The 18921-nt window shown below is 43.8% G+C and overlaps 1 protein-coding gene across 1 annotated transcript in view; it reads left to right on the forward strand.

Moving 5' to 3' along the window:
• Positions 1–18921, forward strand: part of MCM9 (minichromosome maintenance 9 homologous recombination repair factor) — a 441313-nt gene that overhangs the window by 55617 nt on the left and 366775 nt on the right. The window contains exon 3 of the mRNA XM_086926735.1: positions 5656–5972. Coding sequence (XP_086782861.1) covers positions 5656–5972 — 317 coding nt within the window. The remainder of the gene's footprint in view (positions 1–5655; positions 5973–18921) is intronic.

Genomic DNA, 18921 nt, shown 5'->3' on the forward strand with positions numbered 1-18921 from the left:
ATCCTTTTGTAGTTTAATTACTTTCTGGTTCATTAGGTATTCTTTGTGTTCCGCCATTTCTTTATTTAGTTCTGCCAGTTTTGTTTTGAAGCCTGGGTTTGAAGCCGCTGTCTTCAAAGCAGTCTCAGCTGCTTGGATGCGGACTAGGAGTGCATCTGCTAGACGTTTAGCAGTGTTAACGATAAGGATGAGGAGATCATGGGTGCACTTCCATGAGACCTGTGACCATTCAATCTTAAATTGTCCATCCTCCCAGAAAATTCTAGGAAAGTTTTCAACAATCAAGCCATTTGGAGCAATTTTGGCTTTGAAATATTCAGCCATCATTGTCCCATGTATGGTAATTCTGATCCACTCTCGTTTGAGATCTGACAAAGATTCCCATTCCGCTGTATTGCTCCCTGTAGCTGGTTCTATGTCTATGCCAAAAAGCGATGGTGTTCTCATGATTGCTGCTGCATCTTCCTCACCGAAACTCAACCCCTGACCATCCATATTGTCGGGGTCAAAGAAGTCGTGTTCCAGGAGGAGGGGCTCCTCCAAAGGAGGGCAAGAAAGAAAGTGAAAGTACCACTGCCCAATGCGGGAAGTGGATTGTGACCAACCAATGTGGTATAAGGGTCAAAGGGTGGGGGATATGACAAGTCTTACCCGCCAAGAGGGAACTCCCACGGTTTGCACCGTGCAAAAGTAATCGTCAAAAAGAAGGGAGAGTGATCAATTGATCAATCGGACACTATTTACCACTCAGAAGGGTGGAAGGTCCAGTATCAGCCTGTGCCCGCATCAAGCATAGGAAAACCAAGTGGGTTGCTGAACTGTTCTTTAGGAAAAGAGGAATTAAGTTTATCTGGCGTGACCGGAGGTGTAGATGTAACTCCTTTGGGCATCCATTTTGTTGGATGTATTTGCCTCACACACCCATAAGGGTGTCATGCTTCATCATAGGCGTTGCTCCTCGTCGGGGAGGCGGTGCAATCCCCGACGGGCTCACCTCTGAGAGGGGCTCTTTGGCGGAGATCTTTTATATCCAACTGCCTTATGGTGAAGTGCGGTTGTGTGGGTGGAGTAGCAAGTTGCCTAGGGGAGTGATTTAAAATGTAGCAGGGGGTGCCGGAAACCACTTTATTCTGGGGTCCCCCTACTGCAATTAAAAACGTGAATCTAGCTCGCTAGGTGCCAAACGGTTAGGTATGGTGGCCCTAGATGAGACTAGAGGAGGAATTGGTCGACATGTTTCTCGCGTGTGGCAGTTTGCCCGCGATTCATCAGGACCTATAAGTGATAAGAACTACATTCAATCAACAACATGCTTATGTCATGTGTGTTTAATGTCGGTGTAGTTTACCTCTGTGGCTTTATCCTATGCCTAAACGGGGAAAGAAATATATACAGAATTAATAGCATTTAATTTCCACCAGAAAGCATACATGGTCAGGGCCAGGGCAAAAACACAGTGTATCATGCTAGTGGTGGTGAATTACAACTAGCATCAGAATAGCGTGACTGTGTTGTTGCAGCGTGCAGTGTAATAATCACACACACACTGTGTAAGTGAAAAGAGTGCTTAATATTAAAAACAATGGTTTAAAAACAGCAGCAGTTTCGCAGGAGACACCATACATTTCTTAGTGTGTGGCCAAACAAAAGTACTTATTTGGTGTGTATATTGACATTACAGATTAACGCCTGACTCACCTAATGGTCAGGGATTAAATGCCACATGAACGTTTGGCGGGTTGGTACATCGGGGTTGAACCTTTGGATTTGGCTAGAAGGGAGACGTATAGAATGTCACAAACGAGGCTACAATTGAAGTAATCAGAGCCCTCAAAGAGACCGGGATCAGCTATGGCTGGACGGAGTTGTTTGGGACCCCCAGCATTGTGTTACAGGGATGTACCTTACCTCAAACTTCCTGTGTCCTCGCGGATTCACCTACCCATCACCGCCGAGCTCGGATAGATGATGGGGCTTGGTGGTGCTCACTATTTATAGTTTGGAGCGTCAGGGAACTGCGCCCGTCCCCGCCCACTGTATTAGGTCAGGTGGTACGTCTGGTTAACGGGGCGACCATTGTAGAATGGGTTCATTAAGCCTCAAGTGTGGACATTTCGGATGCTAGGTATTAGATGCTGATCTGCAGTACTATTAAAACCGGAAACTAATAGTTGGCCAATAGAAGGTACATTTATTGTATTATGGAGCAAGCAGAACAGGGAAAAGTTGGCAACAACAGAGAGCTGGTTTCAGTTATTAATCTAAAATTCCAATGTGGAATATGTAAGACAAGGAGTGGCTGGTCTAAAGAGAGTGCCAAGGAATATCCTCATTGAGACCTTGACTGTCGGAAGATAGGCGGTGGACCCACCTTTGTTCTTTCCGAAACAAGGCTTGTTTGGGGCAGTTAGGGCTGGACTCTAACACAACCCATTTCAATGAGTCTGCATTGTGGTTGGACTCCACATAGTGTTTACACAATTTAGTATGAGTTTTTTTTACAGCGGAAATTGCTGCGATGTTCGATAATGCGGGTTTTGATTGGGCGTGTCGTCATCCCAATATACTGCAATCCGCAGGGGCATGTCAACATGTAAATACAGTGGGAGGTGTTACAGTTAGTGTGGCCCCTGAGTTCCCAGTTGAAAGTGTCAGAGAGTTGTATTGTTTTGTGTATCGTTGTGTATCTGCACACCCCACAGGAGCCACATGGATAATGACCCCTGACGGGCGGTAGATGCCACAAAGTTTGTTGAGTAACTTTCTTAGTTGTTTTTGGTCTGGTACTGATCAAGATATCTTTTACATTCTGCGATCTTTTGAACGCAAACCTCGGTTGTTCTAAACTCAGGTTTCCTGTATTTAAGATGCCCCAGTGGCGTTTGATTGTATTTTTGATTTTATTTGACACGGGGGTGAAGGTTGTAACACAGGTAATAGGCTGATTCTCGACCGGTGTTCCCTCCCGTTGTTCTAGTAAAGCTTCTCGATGGTTGTTTCTGGCTCGTTTTGTGCTCTTGAGACCTCTCTCTTCGGGTAACCCCTATCCAGTAGATTCCTGGATAGGATTACTGATTCTTTCTTGTAGTCGGCAAGATTGCTGCAATTTCGCCGAATACGGAGAAATTGTCCGAATGGTAGGTTAGAGCGTAAGGCCCTTGGGTGGTGGCTCGTATAATGGAGCAAGCTATTGCTGTCTGTAGGCTTTCTATACATGGTGGTGCTGAGTGACCCCTCTTGTAGTTTTATTGTTTACTCAAGGAAAGCAATCTCCGTAGGTGAAGCAGACATTGTGAAGTGTAAATAGGGGTTGAGCGTATTCACCCATTCGAAGAAGGCCTTATGTGAGGTCGGTGGTCCGGTCCACAAGATCAGAATATCGTCTATAAACCGCCTCCACGGACGTAGGCAGTTGCAATTGCTAACAGATCTTTTTTTAAATGTTGTTAAGCATATAAAACGGTCATATGAAATAACGTGCATTTTTCTATGTCCTTTGTAGTGACCCCTGACGAAGGGCCCCAGTGGCCCGAAATGCATTGGGTTTTTTATTAAACACTGCTTTTGGATGAATAAATGCGTCTGTACGTATTTTTGAAGAAGAGGTCTGGATGGGCCCATCAAGAATATGAGAACCCTTGAAAAATAGCATCATTCTGTGCGTGTGGAACAAATTGTATTTAAAATCGAAGTATGAACAAATTAATGATTACATCGCGTAAAAATTGTGAAATATGGTTCTAACATGGAAGAAAGGAGGAGTAGTAAGCAGTGCCTTTGGCTTGGGGCCAAATGCGGTCCCAAAATGATGGCATTTAATCCCTGACCATCAGGTGAGTCAGGCGTTAATCTGTAATGTCAATATACACACCAAATAAGTACTTTTGTTTGGCCACACACTAAGAAATGTATGGTGTCTCCTGCGAAACTGCTGCTGTTTTTAAACCATTGTTTTTAATATTAAGCACTCTTTTCACTTACACAGTGTGTGTGTGATTATTACACTGCACGCTGTAACAACACAGTCACGCTATTCTGATGGATGCCCAAAGGTGTTACATCTACACCTCCGGTCACGCCAGATAAACTTAATTCCTCTTTTCCTAAGGAACAGTTCAGCAACCCACTTGGTTTTCCTATGCTTGATGCGGGCACAGGCTGATACTGGACCTTCCACCCTTCTGAGTGGTAAATAGTGTCCGATTGATCAATTGATCACTCTCCCTTCTTTTTGACGATTGCTCTAATCATTGAGCCACACTTCTCCACTGTCAAGGGTTGTTTTATCTGGCCCCGCTTTCCGCTTGGTGAAGCGTTGTACTCTCCTCCATGCTCACTTAAGGACTTCAGCCCTCCATTGAGTGACCGAAGGGGGCTTCGGGAGACTTTCATTTCATCTCAAACCACTCGTTTTACCAAAAACAATGAGGAAATCATGTTGTGACTTTTTTGTTTTTATGACTGGGATGTACGCCTAGGAGGAGTGTTGCGCAGTGCATACATCTGTTTGTTTCATGGCTTGGGTGATATCAGATAAGATTGTTACCCAGAATGTACATACTTCAGTGATTGTCCACAACTTGTGGATCATATCAGCCTTTGATAGATGGCAGCCGGGGAATCTATTGTGGTCGGTATATGAGGTGTTGTCGGGGGAGGGGCGGTCAAATACGTTCTATGTAATTGAAAGCAGTGAAAGCGGCATTGCTAGAGACCTTACAATAACATTCCAAGACTTTCAACCAAATCACAGTCGTTAAATACTTGCCCCAGTGAATCCCCCAAATGTATCTAAGCTTTACAAGAGTGAGTAAGTGGTGAAGCTGAAGTGCCCTCTATAACCAGAGGATTAGGTGTTTACTGTGCCTTCTGGTCTGTAGCATGTTAAGAAGGAGGTTGGTGGCAGGTTCCAGATCTCGGATATCCCAGTATTTGGTAAGCACCACCCTGACAGCACTATAGATCAGAAAAGCCCCACCACGTATGCAGTACTGGTCTAGGAGCTCTGGGAAGCTCAGGAGAGGTCCAACCGAGAATAGAAGTATGGCAATTCCAGCCCCATCCCCCACCTTCTAGGCCTGCAGTGATCTAGTCTGGTGTGTGTTAGCTCTAAGCAGAAGTCCTCTGAGTGGAAGAGATGGGGAATAGGGACTCGTTTCCAAGTATGCAGGAACCCCCATTTTAAGCAACACTGAGCTGCGTGCAACAGAAGCGAATAGGGTCCGTGACTGACCACTCCAGGGAACTCATTGCACTTGTGTGGGCCCAGTCTCCCATTAACGGTAACCTGCCAAATAACATGCAACCCACTATAGTTGCGCCAGCAAGTAGTACATGGAGAAGTTAGGTGCTCCAGTGCCGTCCAAAGTGCGGCAAACGTTCAGTCATTTCTCGCCTGTGATTTGTTTTATTAAACTCAAAGGTGATAGCAGGAGACACACAGTGTTCCTTTTGATACAGAATGTAGGTTTCAGCACCCCCTGATTAAGAGAAGTAGTTGACTATCATCAGTCTTCTGCAATTTCAAATGGACAAATCCAATGGCTTTGCTTTTTGTTGATCATTTGAAATGTTTAAATAGTTACTGAAAGCATTGTTAAGATTATGAATTGTGTTTTTTTTTATTACGATAACTATGCGCTGTTCCTTTTATAGATCTGCTCGTTTGTCCTGAGCTTACCAGGGAGCATATTCCTAAAACCAATGACGTTGGGCGCTTTCTGTCAGTGACTGGGACAGTGATTCGGACCAGCTTGGTGAAAGTGCTGGAATTTGAAAGAGATTATATGTGTAGCAAGTGTAAGCATGTACTGACGGTCAAGGCTGACTTTGAGCAGCACTACACTTTCTGTAGCCCTACCTCCTGCCCTAGTGAAGAAGGCTGCAACTCAAACAAGTTCATATGTCTCACAAGCTCATCATCTGCTCCGTCCAGCTGCAGAGACTACCAGGAGATCAAAATTCAAGAACAGGTACCCAGAACAACAGCACTCCTTATTGTTTATAATGGAAGAGTTTGTCTTTTTTGATGAATTTTCTCTTTTAGAAATTACAGTACTAATATTTTCTTTGGGTTCTTTGGGTTTGATTGAAATTACAATCAGATTGTGGCGTTATGTGAAAATGATGTAATAAGGAATTATGATTAAAAAAAATCCGAGCCACTAAAAATAAAGTATGCAATTATATGCTGCCAATTTTTTCATAGTTGGCCGGACTACATGACCATAAACATAAACGTAGACCTAATTATGAAAAAAACGTACTTGCACTCCACCCCCTACTCTCAGTGTTAAAGTGGAGATCACAGCTGAAAACAAAAAAGTGCATAATCTCTGAACCCTGGTATCCTTTGCTCCCCCCAAACATATCCCATCCCTCATAAAACCTCACTTAACATCTTCAGTCATGGAGTTGTGTATGAATAATGCAGCTTGTACTAGCCAACAAAAAAACATGTTCCAATTTTGCAGCCATCATTTGGCAATCTTGGTCTATCGCATTGGTACACACTGCCTACTAGGCTCAGAGCTCTCTCGTGAATTTATTACATATAATCTATGATGTGAAATCTGATGCATGTACGCCACTCAGCACTAGAGAAAAAAAAAACTTTACCCACAACATTGTATCTAGTGTGCAGCACTGTTAAATTGACTTATCATTATTCATTAGCGTGCATGTATTGGCTGTATAGAAAGACCTGATCTCTCATTTTCTGGAATAGTGTCAAAAATCTTCTGTGTTTATTAACTAATATTATTATTACCTTCATAGTAACTTGTAACTATGATCTGTAGCTGCGTCTTACGTAAAACCCACCACAGATGAGATTTTGGGCAACTTCAGAACTGTGGAAGTAATCTGAATTTATTTAGGACTCCCCATTAAAGCATAAAGGTATTTTACAAACATGCTCCAAAGGACAAACCTTCTCATATAAATAAGCTCAGTTAGGTCAGAAGTTCAGTATACATTGAGTAACTGTAGTCATACATTGTGCATGTGAAAATATTTGTTCCTTCTCTTGCAGGTACTGCATAACATCACTGTTTGTAAACTATAAATATGATTATGATATTTTTGGGTCCAGAGACTGAGTTAGCAGTAATTTTCTGTTGTTCTGATGACTTCCTTGAAGGTAGCTAGAGGAGATATCTCGGAATCTACAGAGCAGCTGGTAGAGATTATTAGAGGATAATAGAGCAGTGGTTTTTGGTCTGTAGTTTGTGGACCCCAGGTGTCCACAGCGCCTTCTTAAAGGATCTGTGACCATTTAGAAAATTAAATATTGTTAGTGGGTTAATGTGGGGTGTGTGACATTTTAAAAACTTTCTATGAAGGTGAAGAAATGTGAAATTGGAGGCTAAATATCACTTCGATATCCTTAGTTTGACTCGTGGGAGCAGAGCAGCGGCAGCAAACAGAGTATATAGTACGGAGGATATGTGAAACCAAAAAAGAAGAGCCTGGATTATGAGCGGAAAGAAGTGATGTTATAGTCTAGCATATTGCTTTGTCTTTTAGAATTAAAAACCTAATTTAGCTCCAACCTTTCTATAAAAATTTGAATTTAGCTTTTTCTGTATTTGTGATTTGGATAAAATATATTTTTTTGAGGTTCAAATGTTAGAAATTGCTCAGGGCGGGGCCCCAGTTTCCAGCACCGACTAGGTGGGGATGCCAGTATTCTAGTATTGATTCCCTGGGAATCCACATAAGTGAAAAGGTTAAGCACTGCGGTCCTAGAGTAAAAAGGATGCGTGGGGTGTGTGGGGGAGGGAAAGGAAGAAGGCTAATATAAGGTGTTTGGGTGGTTTGGGAAAGTGAGTTAGAATTGTAATTGTCGAAATAATGAAACTTTATTTCAGCATAGGTAAATAGATGGCGATTAGGAGATATTTTACTAGAACTAAAGGCAAACAGTAACATTTTGTTCCTGACTGGGTGGGATTGACACTTTATGCATCAGGAAAAGCAGCTAATAAAGGAGTAACAATTTGTTTAAAACATTTTTTAAAGGGTTAACTTTAGCTTTTAGCCCAAGGTATTCACTCTTTGCTTTTATGGCACAGTAGATGACCCAAGCCATTGGATAATCTATTAGTTAAATAGTTGCCTTGCATAGTAAATTAATTATTGTTGGTGCCCAGGATTGATTGTTTAAACTAATTTCTCTGTATGGATTTTACTTTGAAACAAAATACAAAGCAGTCATAATTCATCCGGAAATGGGATGAAATTACGGGGGTTGCCCAGCAAACAGTAACCTGATTACAATATTAACAACCCTCTCCTCCTATTTATTAAAAACACAGGCACAGATTTAATGTGACCTGAAGAGATGATACAGAAAAAACCTATAGCTCACCTACTCATCATGTTGCAACCCTCTACGTATATTACAATATAAGAACATTGGAGGTTGGCAGGTAAAAGGGACCCTAGAGGCAATACTGACCCCCACAAATGTTCCCACGGTACAGTCAGAACTTCTGGCAGGGTCTCCGTTTTGGAGGCTAAAACACCTCTCCTAATTTAGTGAAAAATTGTAATAGTTGATCCCAGATCACGGTGTAGTTCAACTCTATTCATGTTAAACTATGTATGTAGTGTTCCACTGCTACGGCACCTGCCACATTCTATTGAATTAAAAGTTAATTGATGACCTATTTTCTTTTGCAGTATTAACTGATACATTCTGTTGCCATATGAGTGAGTAAAACCTAATTCTCTGAGCTGACCCCTCCAGAGTGTAGGATCACAAGCCCAGGTTGACCCGGTTGAGTCTGCAGAAGTGGGGAATGAAAAGTAACCTTAATGTGAATAAGGACATTCTTTCAAAACGTCTGGACTACAGAACAGCACCATAAGATGTGGTCGAAGGTTCCTCTAACTTCTAGGCATCATCACCAAATTTCAGATGAGGTTGGAGGATGTGGTGTAGAATTACCGGCATGGTGTACCATTGATGCATCATCTTGTATGCCGATCCTCTGTGGGGAATGCTTCTGTAAGCAATGGAGGTCTCTGACCAAAGCTTCGTCCATGCCTAATCAGTGGCTGCCCTTTCCAGATTTCTCTGGCTAGTCTTGTTAAGACTCTTTCTTTACTTGACTTGTCTCTTAAAAATGCTCCTGTATATGTTAGAAATAAGGCCACTGGATCCTGAATGAGTCTGGACAGGTTTTTCAAAGTGGTTGTGGAAATGGTGGCAGCTTTGGCGTTAAGTTGGTGCAGCAATATTGAAGCCTGTCTGTTTTCTGAATGGTATCATCTGCTTTGCATTGCCGAAAATATGTTATCCAAACCTGATGAAATAGATTTGCAAGGGTTCTACACCTCTCCTTTCAAGTGTTTCAAAGTGTCCCCTCCCGGATGGAATGAGTCTGGTTGTGTGGTATTGGGCTGTGGGGAAGGAGGTCAGTCCTCATTTTTCAGCAGTTTGGTCCCTTACTGTTTTGCTGGCACCATGCTTTGCTCATCTAAGCCCAGTCGCACAAAAAGCACCCATCACAACTCAGCCCATGAAGAGCCATTTCTTCTCTCTTTCTCTGACTGTCCATGCCAGGAGGAAACCTAGATGAGTGACCCTGTAATACAGTAGAAGGGCAGGACAGGCCACCTCCCCCCTATTCTTAGTTCCAATACATCCAGAAATAGTAATATTGCCTGGATAGTCTTTCTGCCAAACTTTCCACCAAGTATGTTCGTTTCCTGTTATTATCATGCATCATCTCTGCTTTATGAAGCTTTGCTCTATTAGGCTCTGCAGCAACCTCTCCAATCCGTTCGATGCTCAACATATTTGTAAATATTTTTGTATCCTGACTCAAGAGGGCTAATGGTCTGTAAGAGGCTCTTTCCTCGAGGTATTTGCCATACTTCAGTAGGAGGGTTTTGTCTGTTTCACACATAGTGAGGTTTAGACCTGAGGATTGTCCGAAGGTATTCGGAAGAACCACCAGTTACACGCCAAGTTGAGAGAGGAAGGTTTCACGCACAGATATTGAGAAGCTATTCAGATCCGAGGTTTTGTTGGGGTGTGTAGATTTCAGGGCTTCTTGTAATTCAGCCTAGTTTTTGAGCTTCGCAAGAGAATCCTTAACCTCTCCGGTATAGCTGACTGAGTGCAACACTCCAAATCTGTCTAAATGTCTTCCTGATACTCTGTGCCCTTAACGTGTAGGGCTTTAAAAAATCCATGTAGGCCTCCTGTTTTTCCCATTCTCGAATTGCCTGAGAGCCATCTCATCTTCTGACATTGGCATTTTGCCTTTTCACAGCCAAGTCTTCTGGCTAGAAGGGTCCCATTTTGCCTCCCCTTTCATAGACCGTATCAGAACCTGTTCAGAGCCCTTAGAGCAGACAAGGACTACTAGGCTTCAACCGTGGTGCTTGATGTTGTTTGGCACTGGTGTCTTGGGGTCCATCCAGCTATTGCTCTGCAAACTGCCTAAGTACCGCCCTTTACACACTTGGCTCAAAGGGTAGCAAGTGCGAACAATCACAGGCTTCTCAGGGAGGTAGGTGGGGGACAAGAGCTCAGAACTCGAAATCGGCCAACAGACACAGTAACTTAATGCCCAGGCCAGTGCTGGGTATCTAGTAAAAGTTAATTCTTTAATCATACATCAGAACTAAATAGTACGCACTATAATTCTGGTAAGCAAATACAGGTTTGTAGCCGTTGTTGTGTTCTTCCGATGGTGCTAAACCATCCAGCTCTATTATCCTCTTCCTATCTGTAACTCTAGGAGCTACACTCCCAAATATCAGGTGGCAAAGGCATGAATTAGTCACGGGTGCAGATTTTATCACTATTACCCATGTGGTGTTTAGAAGTCCAGCTTAGTCACTTGTTCCTACCCTGGTTTACATTTGGCAGAAAGCCTTAAGTCCTTGCAGAGCAAAAGGACAGAGATGCATTCCAAGTAAGTAGAGTGTTTCATTCCCTTTTCTCCAGGTAGGGGAGAAGCCTCCAAATGCCAGTGCCCTGCTGCTCGCAGGTTTGATGGGAAGATGGGTGCTGGGTGAATGCAGCACCACAGGTCTCAATGTCACTGCTCAGCCTCTCCAGCAGATGCAGACTCCCCTCCTAATCAGGTTCTCATTGATGATGTGCAGTGGTGGTACCCAGTCTGTTCATGCTCACTCAGGCTATGTACAGCAGTGGCTTCCAGGGCCGATCAGGCTCATAATGGCAACATGATGTGGCAGCCTCCAGGCTGATCAGGCTCATACAGCAGCAACATGTTTTCTTGGTTTTATGAGGTCGTCAGTGGCAGCCCTATATCAATGCAGCAGTCGTTGGGCAGAGAGACAAAGGGCATGACTCATCAAATGGTTGTCTCCTAGCTTCGCTGTCTGATTCTGTCCACTTCCATTGGGTACTCCTATAGCCTGGAACATGCTGGACTTCTCCTCCTTAACCGTCTCCCCTCTGGCATGGCCAAGCACACTCCTTCCCTCTCTAAGCAAGTAAGAAAACCGGCTCCTAGGCACAAGGGAGACTCTCAGCTCCTCCAGCAGAAAGTGCAGGCTGATATCCCCTCACCACTGGGAGAAGGGCTGTCAGGCACACACTGTATACCAGCCTTGGTCCCACATCGGTTTTTCTGGTACTCTGCCAAACACTCCCTTCTTTGGTCAAGAAGAACCTGGGATGCGACAAAGTGGGGTGTTATGAACCCTCATTTTATTGCATATAAGTCAAACAATGACAGTAAGCATTAAGCCTGCAGCATTAAGTCATATTCAAACATAACTAGTTTCCCGTTACTCTCCAAAACACTCCAACTTCCCCACCCACTCTTCAGTAAATCACAGGTCAATATTATACTCAAGGTGCCCATGACTCAATATCCCATCTCCGGTGCCTTCGAAAGGTGTATGCAGTTCACCCCGATAGCTATTTAATTTCTCCCATATTTTGTTCCATTTTTAGGTCGAGGGTAACGGCGCTTGCGCTGTCGCTTAGCGACCTATTGTTGATGGTTTGTTGAGTTAAACTCCACCCACTGGTTGCCCTTGCCTTTTATTAGTCTGTGCCACTGTCCTTAAAAAATCCTTGCTTTCTACTGGGCTATTGTTCCTCCTTTCCCTCCTTTCTGTTTCCGCTTTCTAGCTATGCAGCACCGGCCAAGTACCATCTCCCTACCATGTCAGTGTTAAAGTATTCTGAACTGAATTCCGCCACTCGCTATTTTCTGAAAATTACGCACAAACCGCAGGAATTTACTTCCAGGTCACTGTGTTCTTGCGATCGACTTCAGTGAGTACATGGAATGAGCTAGCTCCTGATGGTTATCGTGGAAATACTGAAGTTCAGCACAATGTGGTGAACTGCACCAGCTTTGGGTTTAAAGGGAAAGCATCCTAGCACAAGCGCACATAGCAGATGACCACTGCGCCTCCAAACGGACACTTCTAAGCACTGAGAGGCTGTCCTTGTTGTTGTTACCTCACGAAAATAAAAAAGGTACTGTGTTCTCGGTGTAGTATCCTTTCCCTAGCAGGCGCTTTAATTACCTGTGAAAGTTGATGCATTCGCAAAGCACGTTTTCACACTATCGTCAGATATGTAGATCTCGCGCCCCACCTTATCCTTACTCTGTATTCAGAAATAATGCCTGTTACTTAACTATTTCAGTCACTCATTTTCAGAGTCGACAGGGTTTACCCATTTTGGGGTGAGACTTACGCTCTAACTTATTTCTTGTAATTATTACTTACTCGCCATAGAACGTCCCTAATCTTTGGTATAGTTATTATTCACACGCTCCCGATCCACATACCCCCACCCACCCATTACCGAAGAAAGTCAATTTTTATCTATAATGGCTTTCTGACATTATGCCGAGAACATTTACGTCCAGTTTTGATGGAAGAAGGGGTACGGCTTGCAGTGAAGCTGTATAAACAATTGATTGCTAGTAATTGTTACTGACTATACCATCCCAAGGCTAGGTCAAATAATCACAGGGGCTCCAGGAGGAATAGTGTAACCTTAACAGTTGCTTACGCGAAGCAATCAGTATTGTACAGTTTAACAGATGCATAACAATTCAGAGGTTTTGTAATTGATGGATTGCCTGCTGACACTGCTTGGGACAGTAGAGAGAGGATGCCATACTGGGGGGCAAGATGTGGAAGGAGGAACAGCTGACAGGACCAAAAGGCATGTAAACGCTGTATTTATGCGCCATTACCAGCTGGGTTTAACAAACTCATAGACATGCCTCACAGTTCACCATCTACTACAAATCTTGTCCCCAAATTAATTTAATGGTTTATCTCGATAGTCCCTCATCATATTACTGAACATCCTCCCCAGCGTTGCTCTGTGTGTCTGTCCCAGTGTTTTCAAAATTTCACTTTCAAACTTTTCCCGAAATTATCCCAGTTATATACTGCTAACACAGTATGCTGTGAGAAGTCTTAAATCGTGATTTGTTAGTGTGGACTACTTTAGTTTTATTACACAAACCTATCTGGTTTCCCTTCTTCCATCCATCTAGTGAATATTCTCATGTACAGCAGCTGAACTCCTCCAAGTGAGATTTCAAGGTCCAGTGTTGGTCCTGATTTCTGTAAAACGTTCTCAATTTGTGAAGATAAATCAAATGGCCATATCTCCAGACTCCGTAAAGGAATAGATGCCATTAATAAAGCCAAAATCAATAAAACTGGACATTGAACAACTGTGTGTGTATACATTCGTGTGTGTGTGCGTGTGCGTGTGTATGCATGTGTGTCTGTGCATACTCAATTTTTCAGTAAATATATTTTGAATCTCTACTTAACTCATGTCGCTTTCCTTTTGAATAAATGTACACTAATGAACTGGCTGATACAAACAGCTGTCATTTAAAATGCCATGAACCAGAAACAATGGTTGTGTACAGGGCATATAAAACGGCTGTTACCCACCAGCAACCAAACTCTGTTAACTTTCTGGATCTGGTGTACAGTACATTATGCGATTTCCTTTAAAGGTTTCCCCCTAGTCTAAACTACTTTCCTCCGCCCACAGACACTTTTAACAAATGTTTGCAATGCAATAGGTCTCGCATTTGCTAAAGTTTGAGCTATTGGCATTGTAAAAGACAATGCCTTTTATTTATGTTTTGAAAACCTGCAAGCAGTGAGTAAACACACATGTTATACTTAAAGTCCTTGCCTATGAGAAGCAGGCCTTTGCAGCAAAAGAGTCGCAGTTACTGCTAGCATTGCTTCTCGTGAGCAACAACTATAAGTACAAAGTGTTTACGCACTGCTTACAGGTTTTCAAAACACATAAATAAAAGGCATTGCCGTTTTCAATGCCAATAGCTCAAACTCTCGCTAATGCGAGACCTATTGACTTGCAAATGCTTGTTTTTAGGGCAGCCCCTGCTTTCATAGACCACTTTCACCGCCAGCATGCACCAATCATATCACTCTTCCAATCATTCTGTCGTGGTGCCAGTACAGCCCTCTATGTGCCTTAATTTTAAACACATTTTCCAGACGGGTGATGTGGGAGGTGATGTGGGATCCACTATTTAAGACATAAGAGCCAGTTTGAGTTGGTTCTGTTGTCAAGTGTCCTTCTTAGGCTTCCCTCCAGACACAGCCTTCGTGTAAAGTGATGCTTCAAACAGCAGATAGCTCTAGGGTTCCCTTCAAACAGTAGCGCCCACCACAGGGGCACGGTGAAATGTGATTTCTCTCCAACTGGCTGTCATCATTCTTTCTGAAGCAGTAATAGGTGGCAAATCAATGTACAAGTCTAAGGCCTGCTCTCAACCACTGCAGTGTGCCTGACGAATCTAAGACTATTGCTTCTTCCTCAGATCACCAACTCACCCCGCCGAGAAATTGAGGGGCTTCTATTTTTACTGATTCTAACTATAACTGTAACCAGACACTTGTGTCCCCTTTTGTCCCTATGCGCCCAACACCTCTACCCCGCGCTAACCTTTGTATATTTCTGTACTTTAGTATTTTTGTTTGTCTACCTCTGTAAACCATGTTAAGCGCTCTGATACCCTCACGGGTCAAGTTCGTGCTCTATAAAACATTAAAATAAATAAATAAACAAGTCAGAACTTTAAACAAAATCACTTGTACAACAGAAATTGCAGTTCCACCCATCACCTCTAACATCTACAAGATGGCAGTGCTCAGGAAGAACTGATCAGCAGCTCCTTGCTAGTCTTAATTGAATTTCAAAAGATAGCCCCGTCTCTGTCCTCCTCACTTCAATGACTGGACCACCACCCTCCAGCCACAGGAATACAGGTAGTACACTTCCACTGCCTTGGGAAGCTGTCCTCATTCCTCATATTGTGTCATGCTAAAACAGGATCACCCAGAATGTATCTATCTGGGTTCATTGCTCAGATGCACTGACCTAGAGGTATGTACTGCCGTATATTGTACACAAACAAGCACTTGATGTACTCATTTGATGTCAGTGCAAGATTCTGGGTTACACGTATCAGTGGAACTTTACACTCTGGGTCAGTAGGCCACACACTCACTGAAAAAGATAAAAAGGTCTGATCACACTACAAATCACACAAACATGATACACTGCCACTATTTCTTCATGTGCTACACCCATGACAGGTATTGTAGCCCCCTGTCTGGTTTTCTTGGTGTGCTCCTCCAGGCCACAGGATCGATCCATGCCCGTCGACCATGCAGGGGACATTCCCATCCCAATAGAAGTCTGCCTTGTTCTCTACTGGTGTTTTCTGCTTTATCCACTTTATGGACTCTGTCTCTAGTTCTGAGCTCAGTTGTGTGAATATTCTTGACTAACCATCTTCTGTCTTGCTATGTCAGCTGCCACTTCGGTCCACACTCGCATTATTGCCATGCCAACATCCCAGGTGAAAGCTGTGGCAACATCCGAGGCAGGCGTAGCCCGTCCTAATGTGCTGAGTGGCTATACCCACTCACCTTTTGGACACTGTAAAGAAAATCTTTCAGGCTCAGCAAAGGTCAGCTCGACAGACACACTTTATTGTCAGGTCAGGCAGCTAGGAGCTAGACATGCACTAAATGCGCAGGCTCCTGGCTGCCTAAGCTGAACTTTGCCGGGCTGAAGAAGTTACAGCTCCTGTAGGAGTGACATATACACCCTGGCAAAGCACCTTGAGGCCTTCCTCCTTGTGATGAGGTGGAGCATCACTGACTGCTTCGGACCTGGGCACATCAGTTCTAAACCCTGAAGTGCCCAGGGCTGGATGTCAATCACGGACACTTCGTCACAGAGCAGGGTGGGGTCAGCAGTTTCACTGACCCCATCCCACTCTGTGACGAGTGAGGGACTGCTGCCTTCCCTCATTGACTGGTCTAAGGTCAGCCAATGAGGGAAGGCTGCAGTCCAACCCTCGTGGTATTTCCAAGGCAGAGCTGCACATGCAAGAACGATTTTTTTAAATGTTTTTTTATATAATGGTTTTATTGAAGGTAAAGTATGACATTTGAAAAGCAATTTGCACGTTAGCAATCTGATTGTGGTACAGGGAATTCTTGATACAAAAAAAAGTACAGGACGACATTTTCTCTCACAATTCTAACATATTCAGGCCTCTGTGTCAGTAGTTTCCCTCGTCTTTTGAGGCTCGTATATCCCTCCCCTGTAGGTATTCCATTTTTCCCAAACCTGCATCCATTTGTTGGGGCACCCCCTAGCTTTACATATGGATTTTTCAGTAACCATACACCAGTCCATGTCTTTATCCCACACCCCTATACTCGGTGGGGTCAGAGCCTTCCACAATCTCGCCATATTTTGCTTTGCAACCATCAATCCCAACGTTAGCCATATTCTTTCTTTGGAGCGCAGGTCGGTCGGGCCCCAGGCGTTGAGGATTGCCAGCTTTATGTTTCATTCGATTCCCCCGCCCCAAAACCCCTTCCATAAGTCTCACTACTGCCTCCCAGTACCCCTGGACAACAAAGAGTGTGTGGATGAAAGTTCCCTCTTGCCCACATTGTCTTGTGAAGCCACCGTCTGATCTATATCCCATACGAAGAACGATTTTATTTTTAATGTTTGGTGTGTGCGTGAATATATGGGAGTGAGTGTTGTGGATGGATGTTTGCATGCATGCGTGAATACATGAGTGTGAGTGTTTGCGTTTGCGACCGACCACCCCCTCCCTGCCAATAGTACAAGCCACCTCTGATGAGGGCTTGTTGGCATCCCAAGGGGGATGGAAGGAACACAAAGTACAGTTAACATTATAGTTGCTGAAGACAAGCCCCGGGTTTCTTGGTGGGGCGAAAGGTCGACGGAGGGAGGCAATAGTCTCTGTTGGGGTTGCAGGACAGGGTTTAGACGAGGAATTTACTCATAAGGAAGGATTGGGCCTTCTTTTTGAAGCGTGCAAGAGAGGGGATATTTCTGATTGTGGGTGGGAGGGAGTTCCATATTCTTGGTGCAGCTCCAGCATCTGTTCTGATACATACATAGGAGATATGCAGAAAAATTAAAAAACGGCCTCGAGGCGCCTCTGTCTGAAACATTGAGAATATAACCATAATTACAGCAATCCCATGCAACCACTGTTAACTTTTGTCTGGCAGTTGTCACAGTACACCAAGTTTACATCACTGCTATAGCACACTAAGCCCCTTCATCCGGAACACACCCATCCCCAGACTGCATAGAATTGACTAATACTCCCAGGCCCGGTGATTCAGCAATATCAGCACCGTCTGTGTCATTGAAATTTACATTGGAACCTTTACTGAGGAGATATCTGGTAGGGCCCCCAACTGCTCTTGGGCCTGCTAGTAGAAGGAAGAAGTTGGTCATATGCCTCCGACTGGGTGTTACACTTAAGCATATCGGCATGCCACTCTGTTATTGTCGGTAAGGGACCTCCCGCCCATCTGATTGCTACTTGGCGCATGGCAAGGAGAAGTCCAATGACTTCCAAGGGGCGCACCGCTTTTTCAACACTGAGATCCCAGCCTAGTAGTGCCATCTTAGGATCAGGTCAAACAATAAAGTGCATTAGAGGATCTAAAGCCAGGTTTTAAAGCTTTCCAGAAGGCCCTGATGGAACAAAGAAGGAGGTAGATTGTTCCAGAGGCATGCACAGAAAAGGCTTTGCTGCCTGCTCGTGCCCTCTTAAACTTGAGGAGTACAAGCAGGTTGGCAGTAGCAGAACGCAGGTGATGCTTGGGGCGGTACCATTCTTATTTCTGATGTAGAAAATAAGGCCCAGTCTGATGGATGGCCTTGTATACAATGAAAAGAGGCTCAAACATCACCCTTTCAGGCAAATAGCATGTATAACAAGTCCAAGGCATTTGAAACAAAGGAATGGAGAGGACAGGACAGTAGTAGTCTAAGTGCTGCAACTTCGATTTGATAAAGATGTTTAATAAAATAATCTGGGGAGCACAGGAAATAAGGAGTTGAATGAATGAATGAATGAATGAATGAATAACTTTTATTGTGTGGTTACTTAAAACCATCACATTAAGATCAAGTATAAAGTTACAAAAGTTAAAAACAAACAAAAAAAAAAAAACACAAAATTCCAGTATTGCGTATGTTAAAAAGTTCCCATAGTTCGTGAGGGCAAAAAACCACAGAGTTTCAGGTGACAAGCATTTATAAGAAGTTCCCAAAGTTCATACGGGCACACGCGGTCGGGGGCCTGTGAGGTCCACCGGGGGTTCATACAGCAAGGTCTCTATTCCTGCGTGGCCCTTACTGCTGTCAACTCGAGCCGAGTCTGTTGAATAAATTTTCCGAATGAGGCCATCTGTTTTACTACGCTCAAGGTGTATAGATGATGGATTGCTTCCTTGACTGTGCGTGTCCCAGCATCCCTCAGAATGGGCCTAAGGTAGAGTGTGCGGGGTGCACGTAGGGCGGGGCAGCAAAACAGTAAGTGGGCCAGTGAC

The sequence above is a fragment of the Lissotriton vulgaris genome, chromosome 6 (genome assembly GCF_964263255.1).
Source record: "Lissotriton vulgaris chromosome 6, aLisVul1.2, whole genome shotgun sequence".
Lineage (NCBI taxonomy): Eukaryota > Metazoa > Chordata > Amphibia > Caudata > Salamandridae > Lissotriton > Lissotriton vulgaris.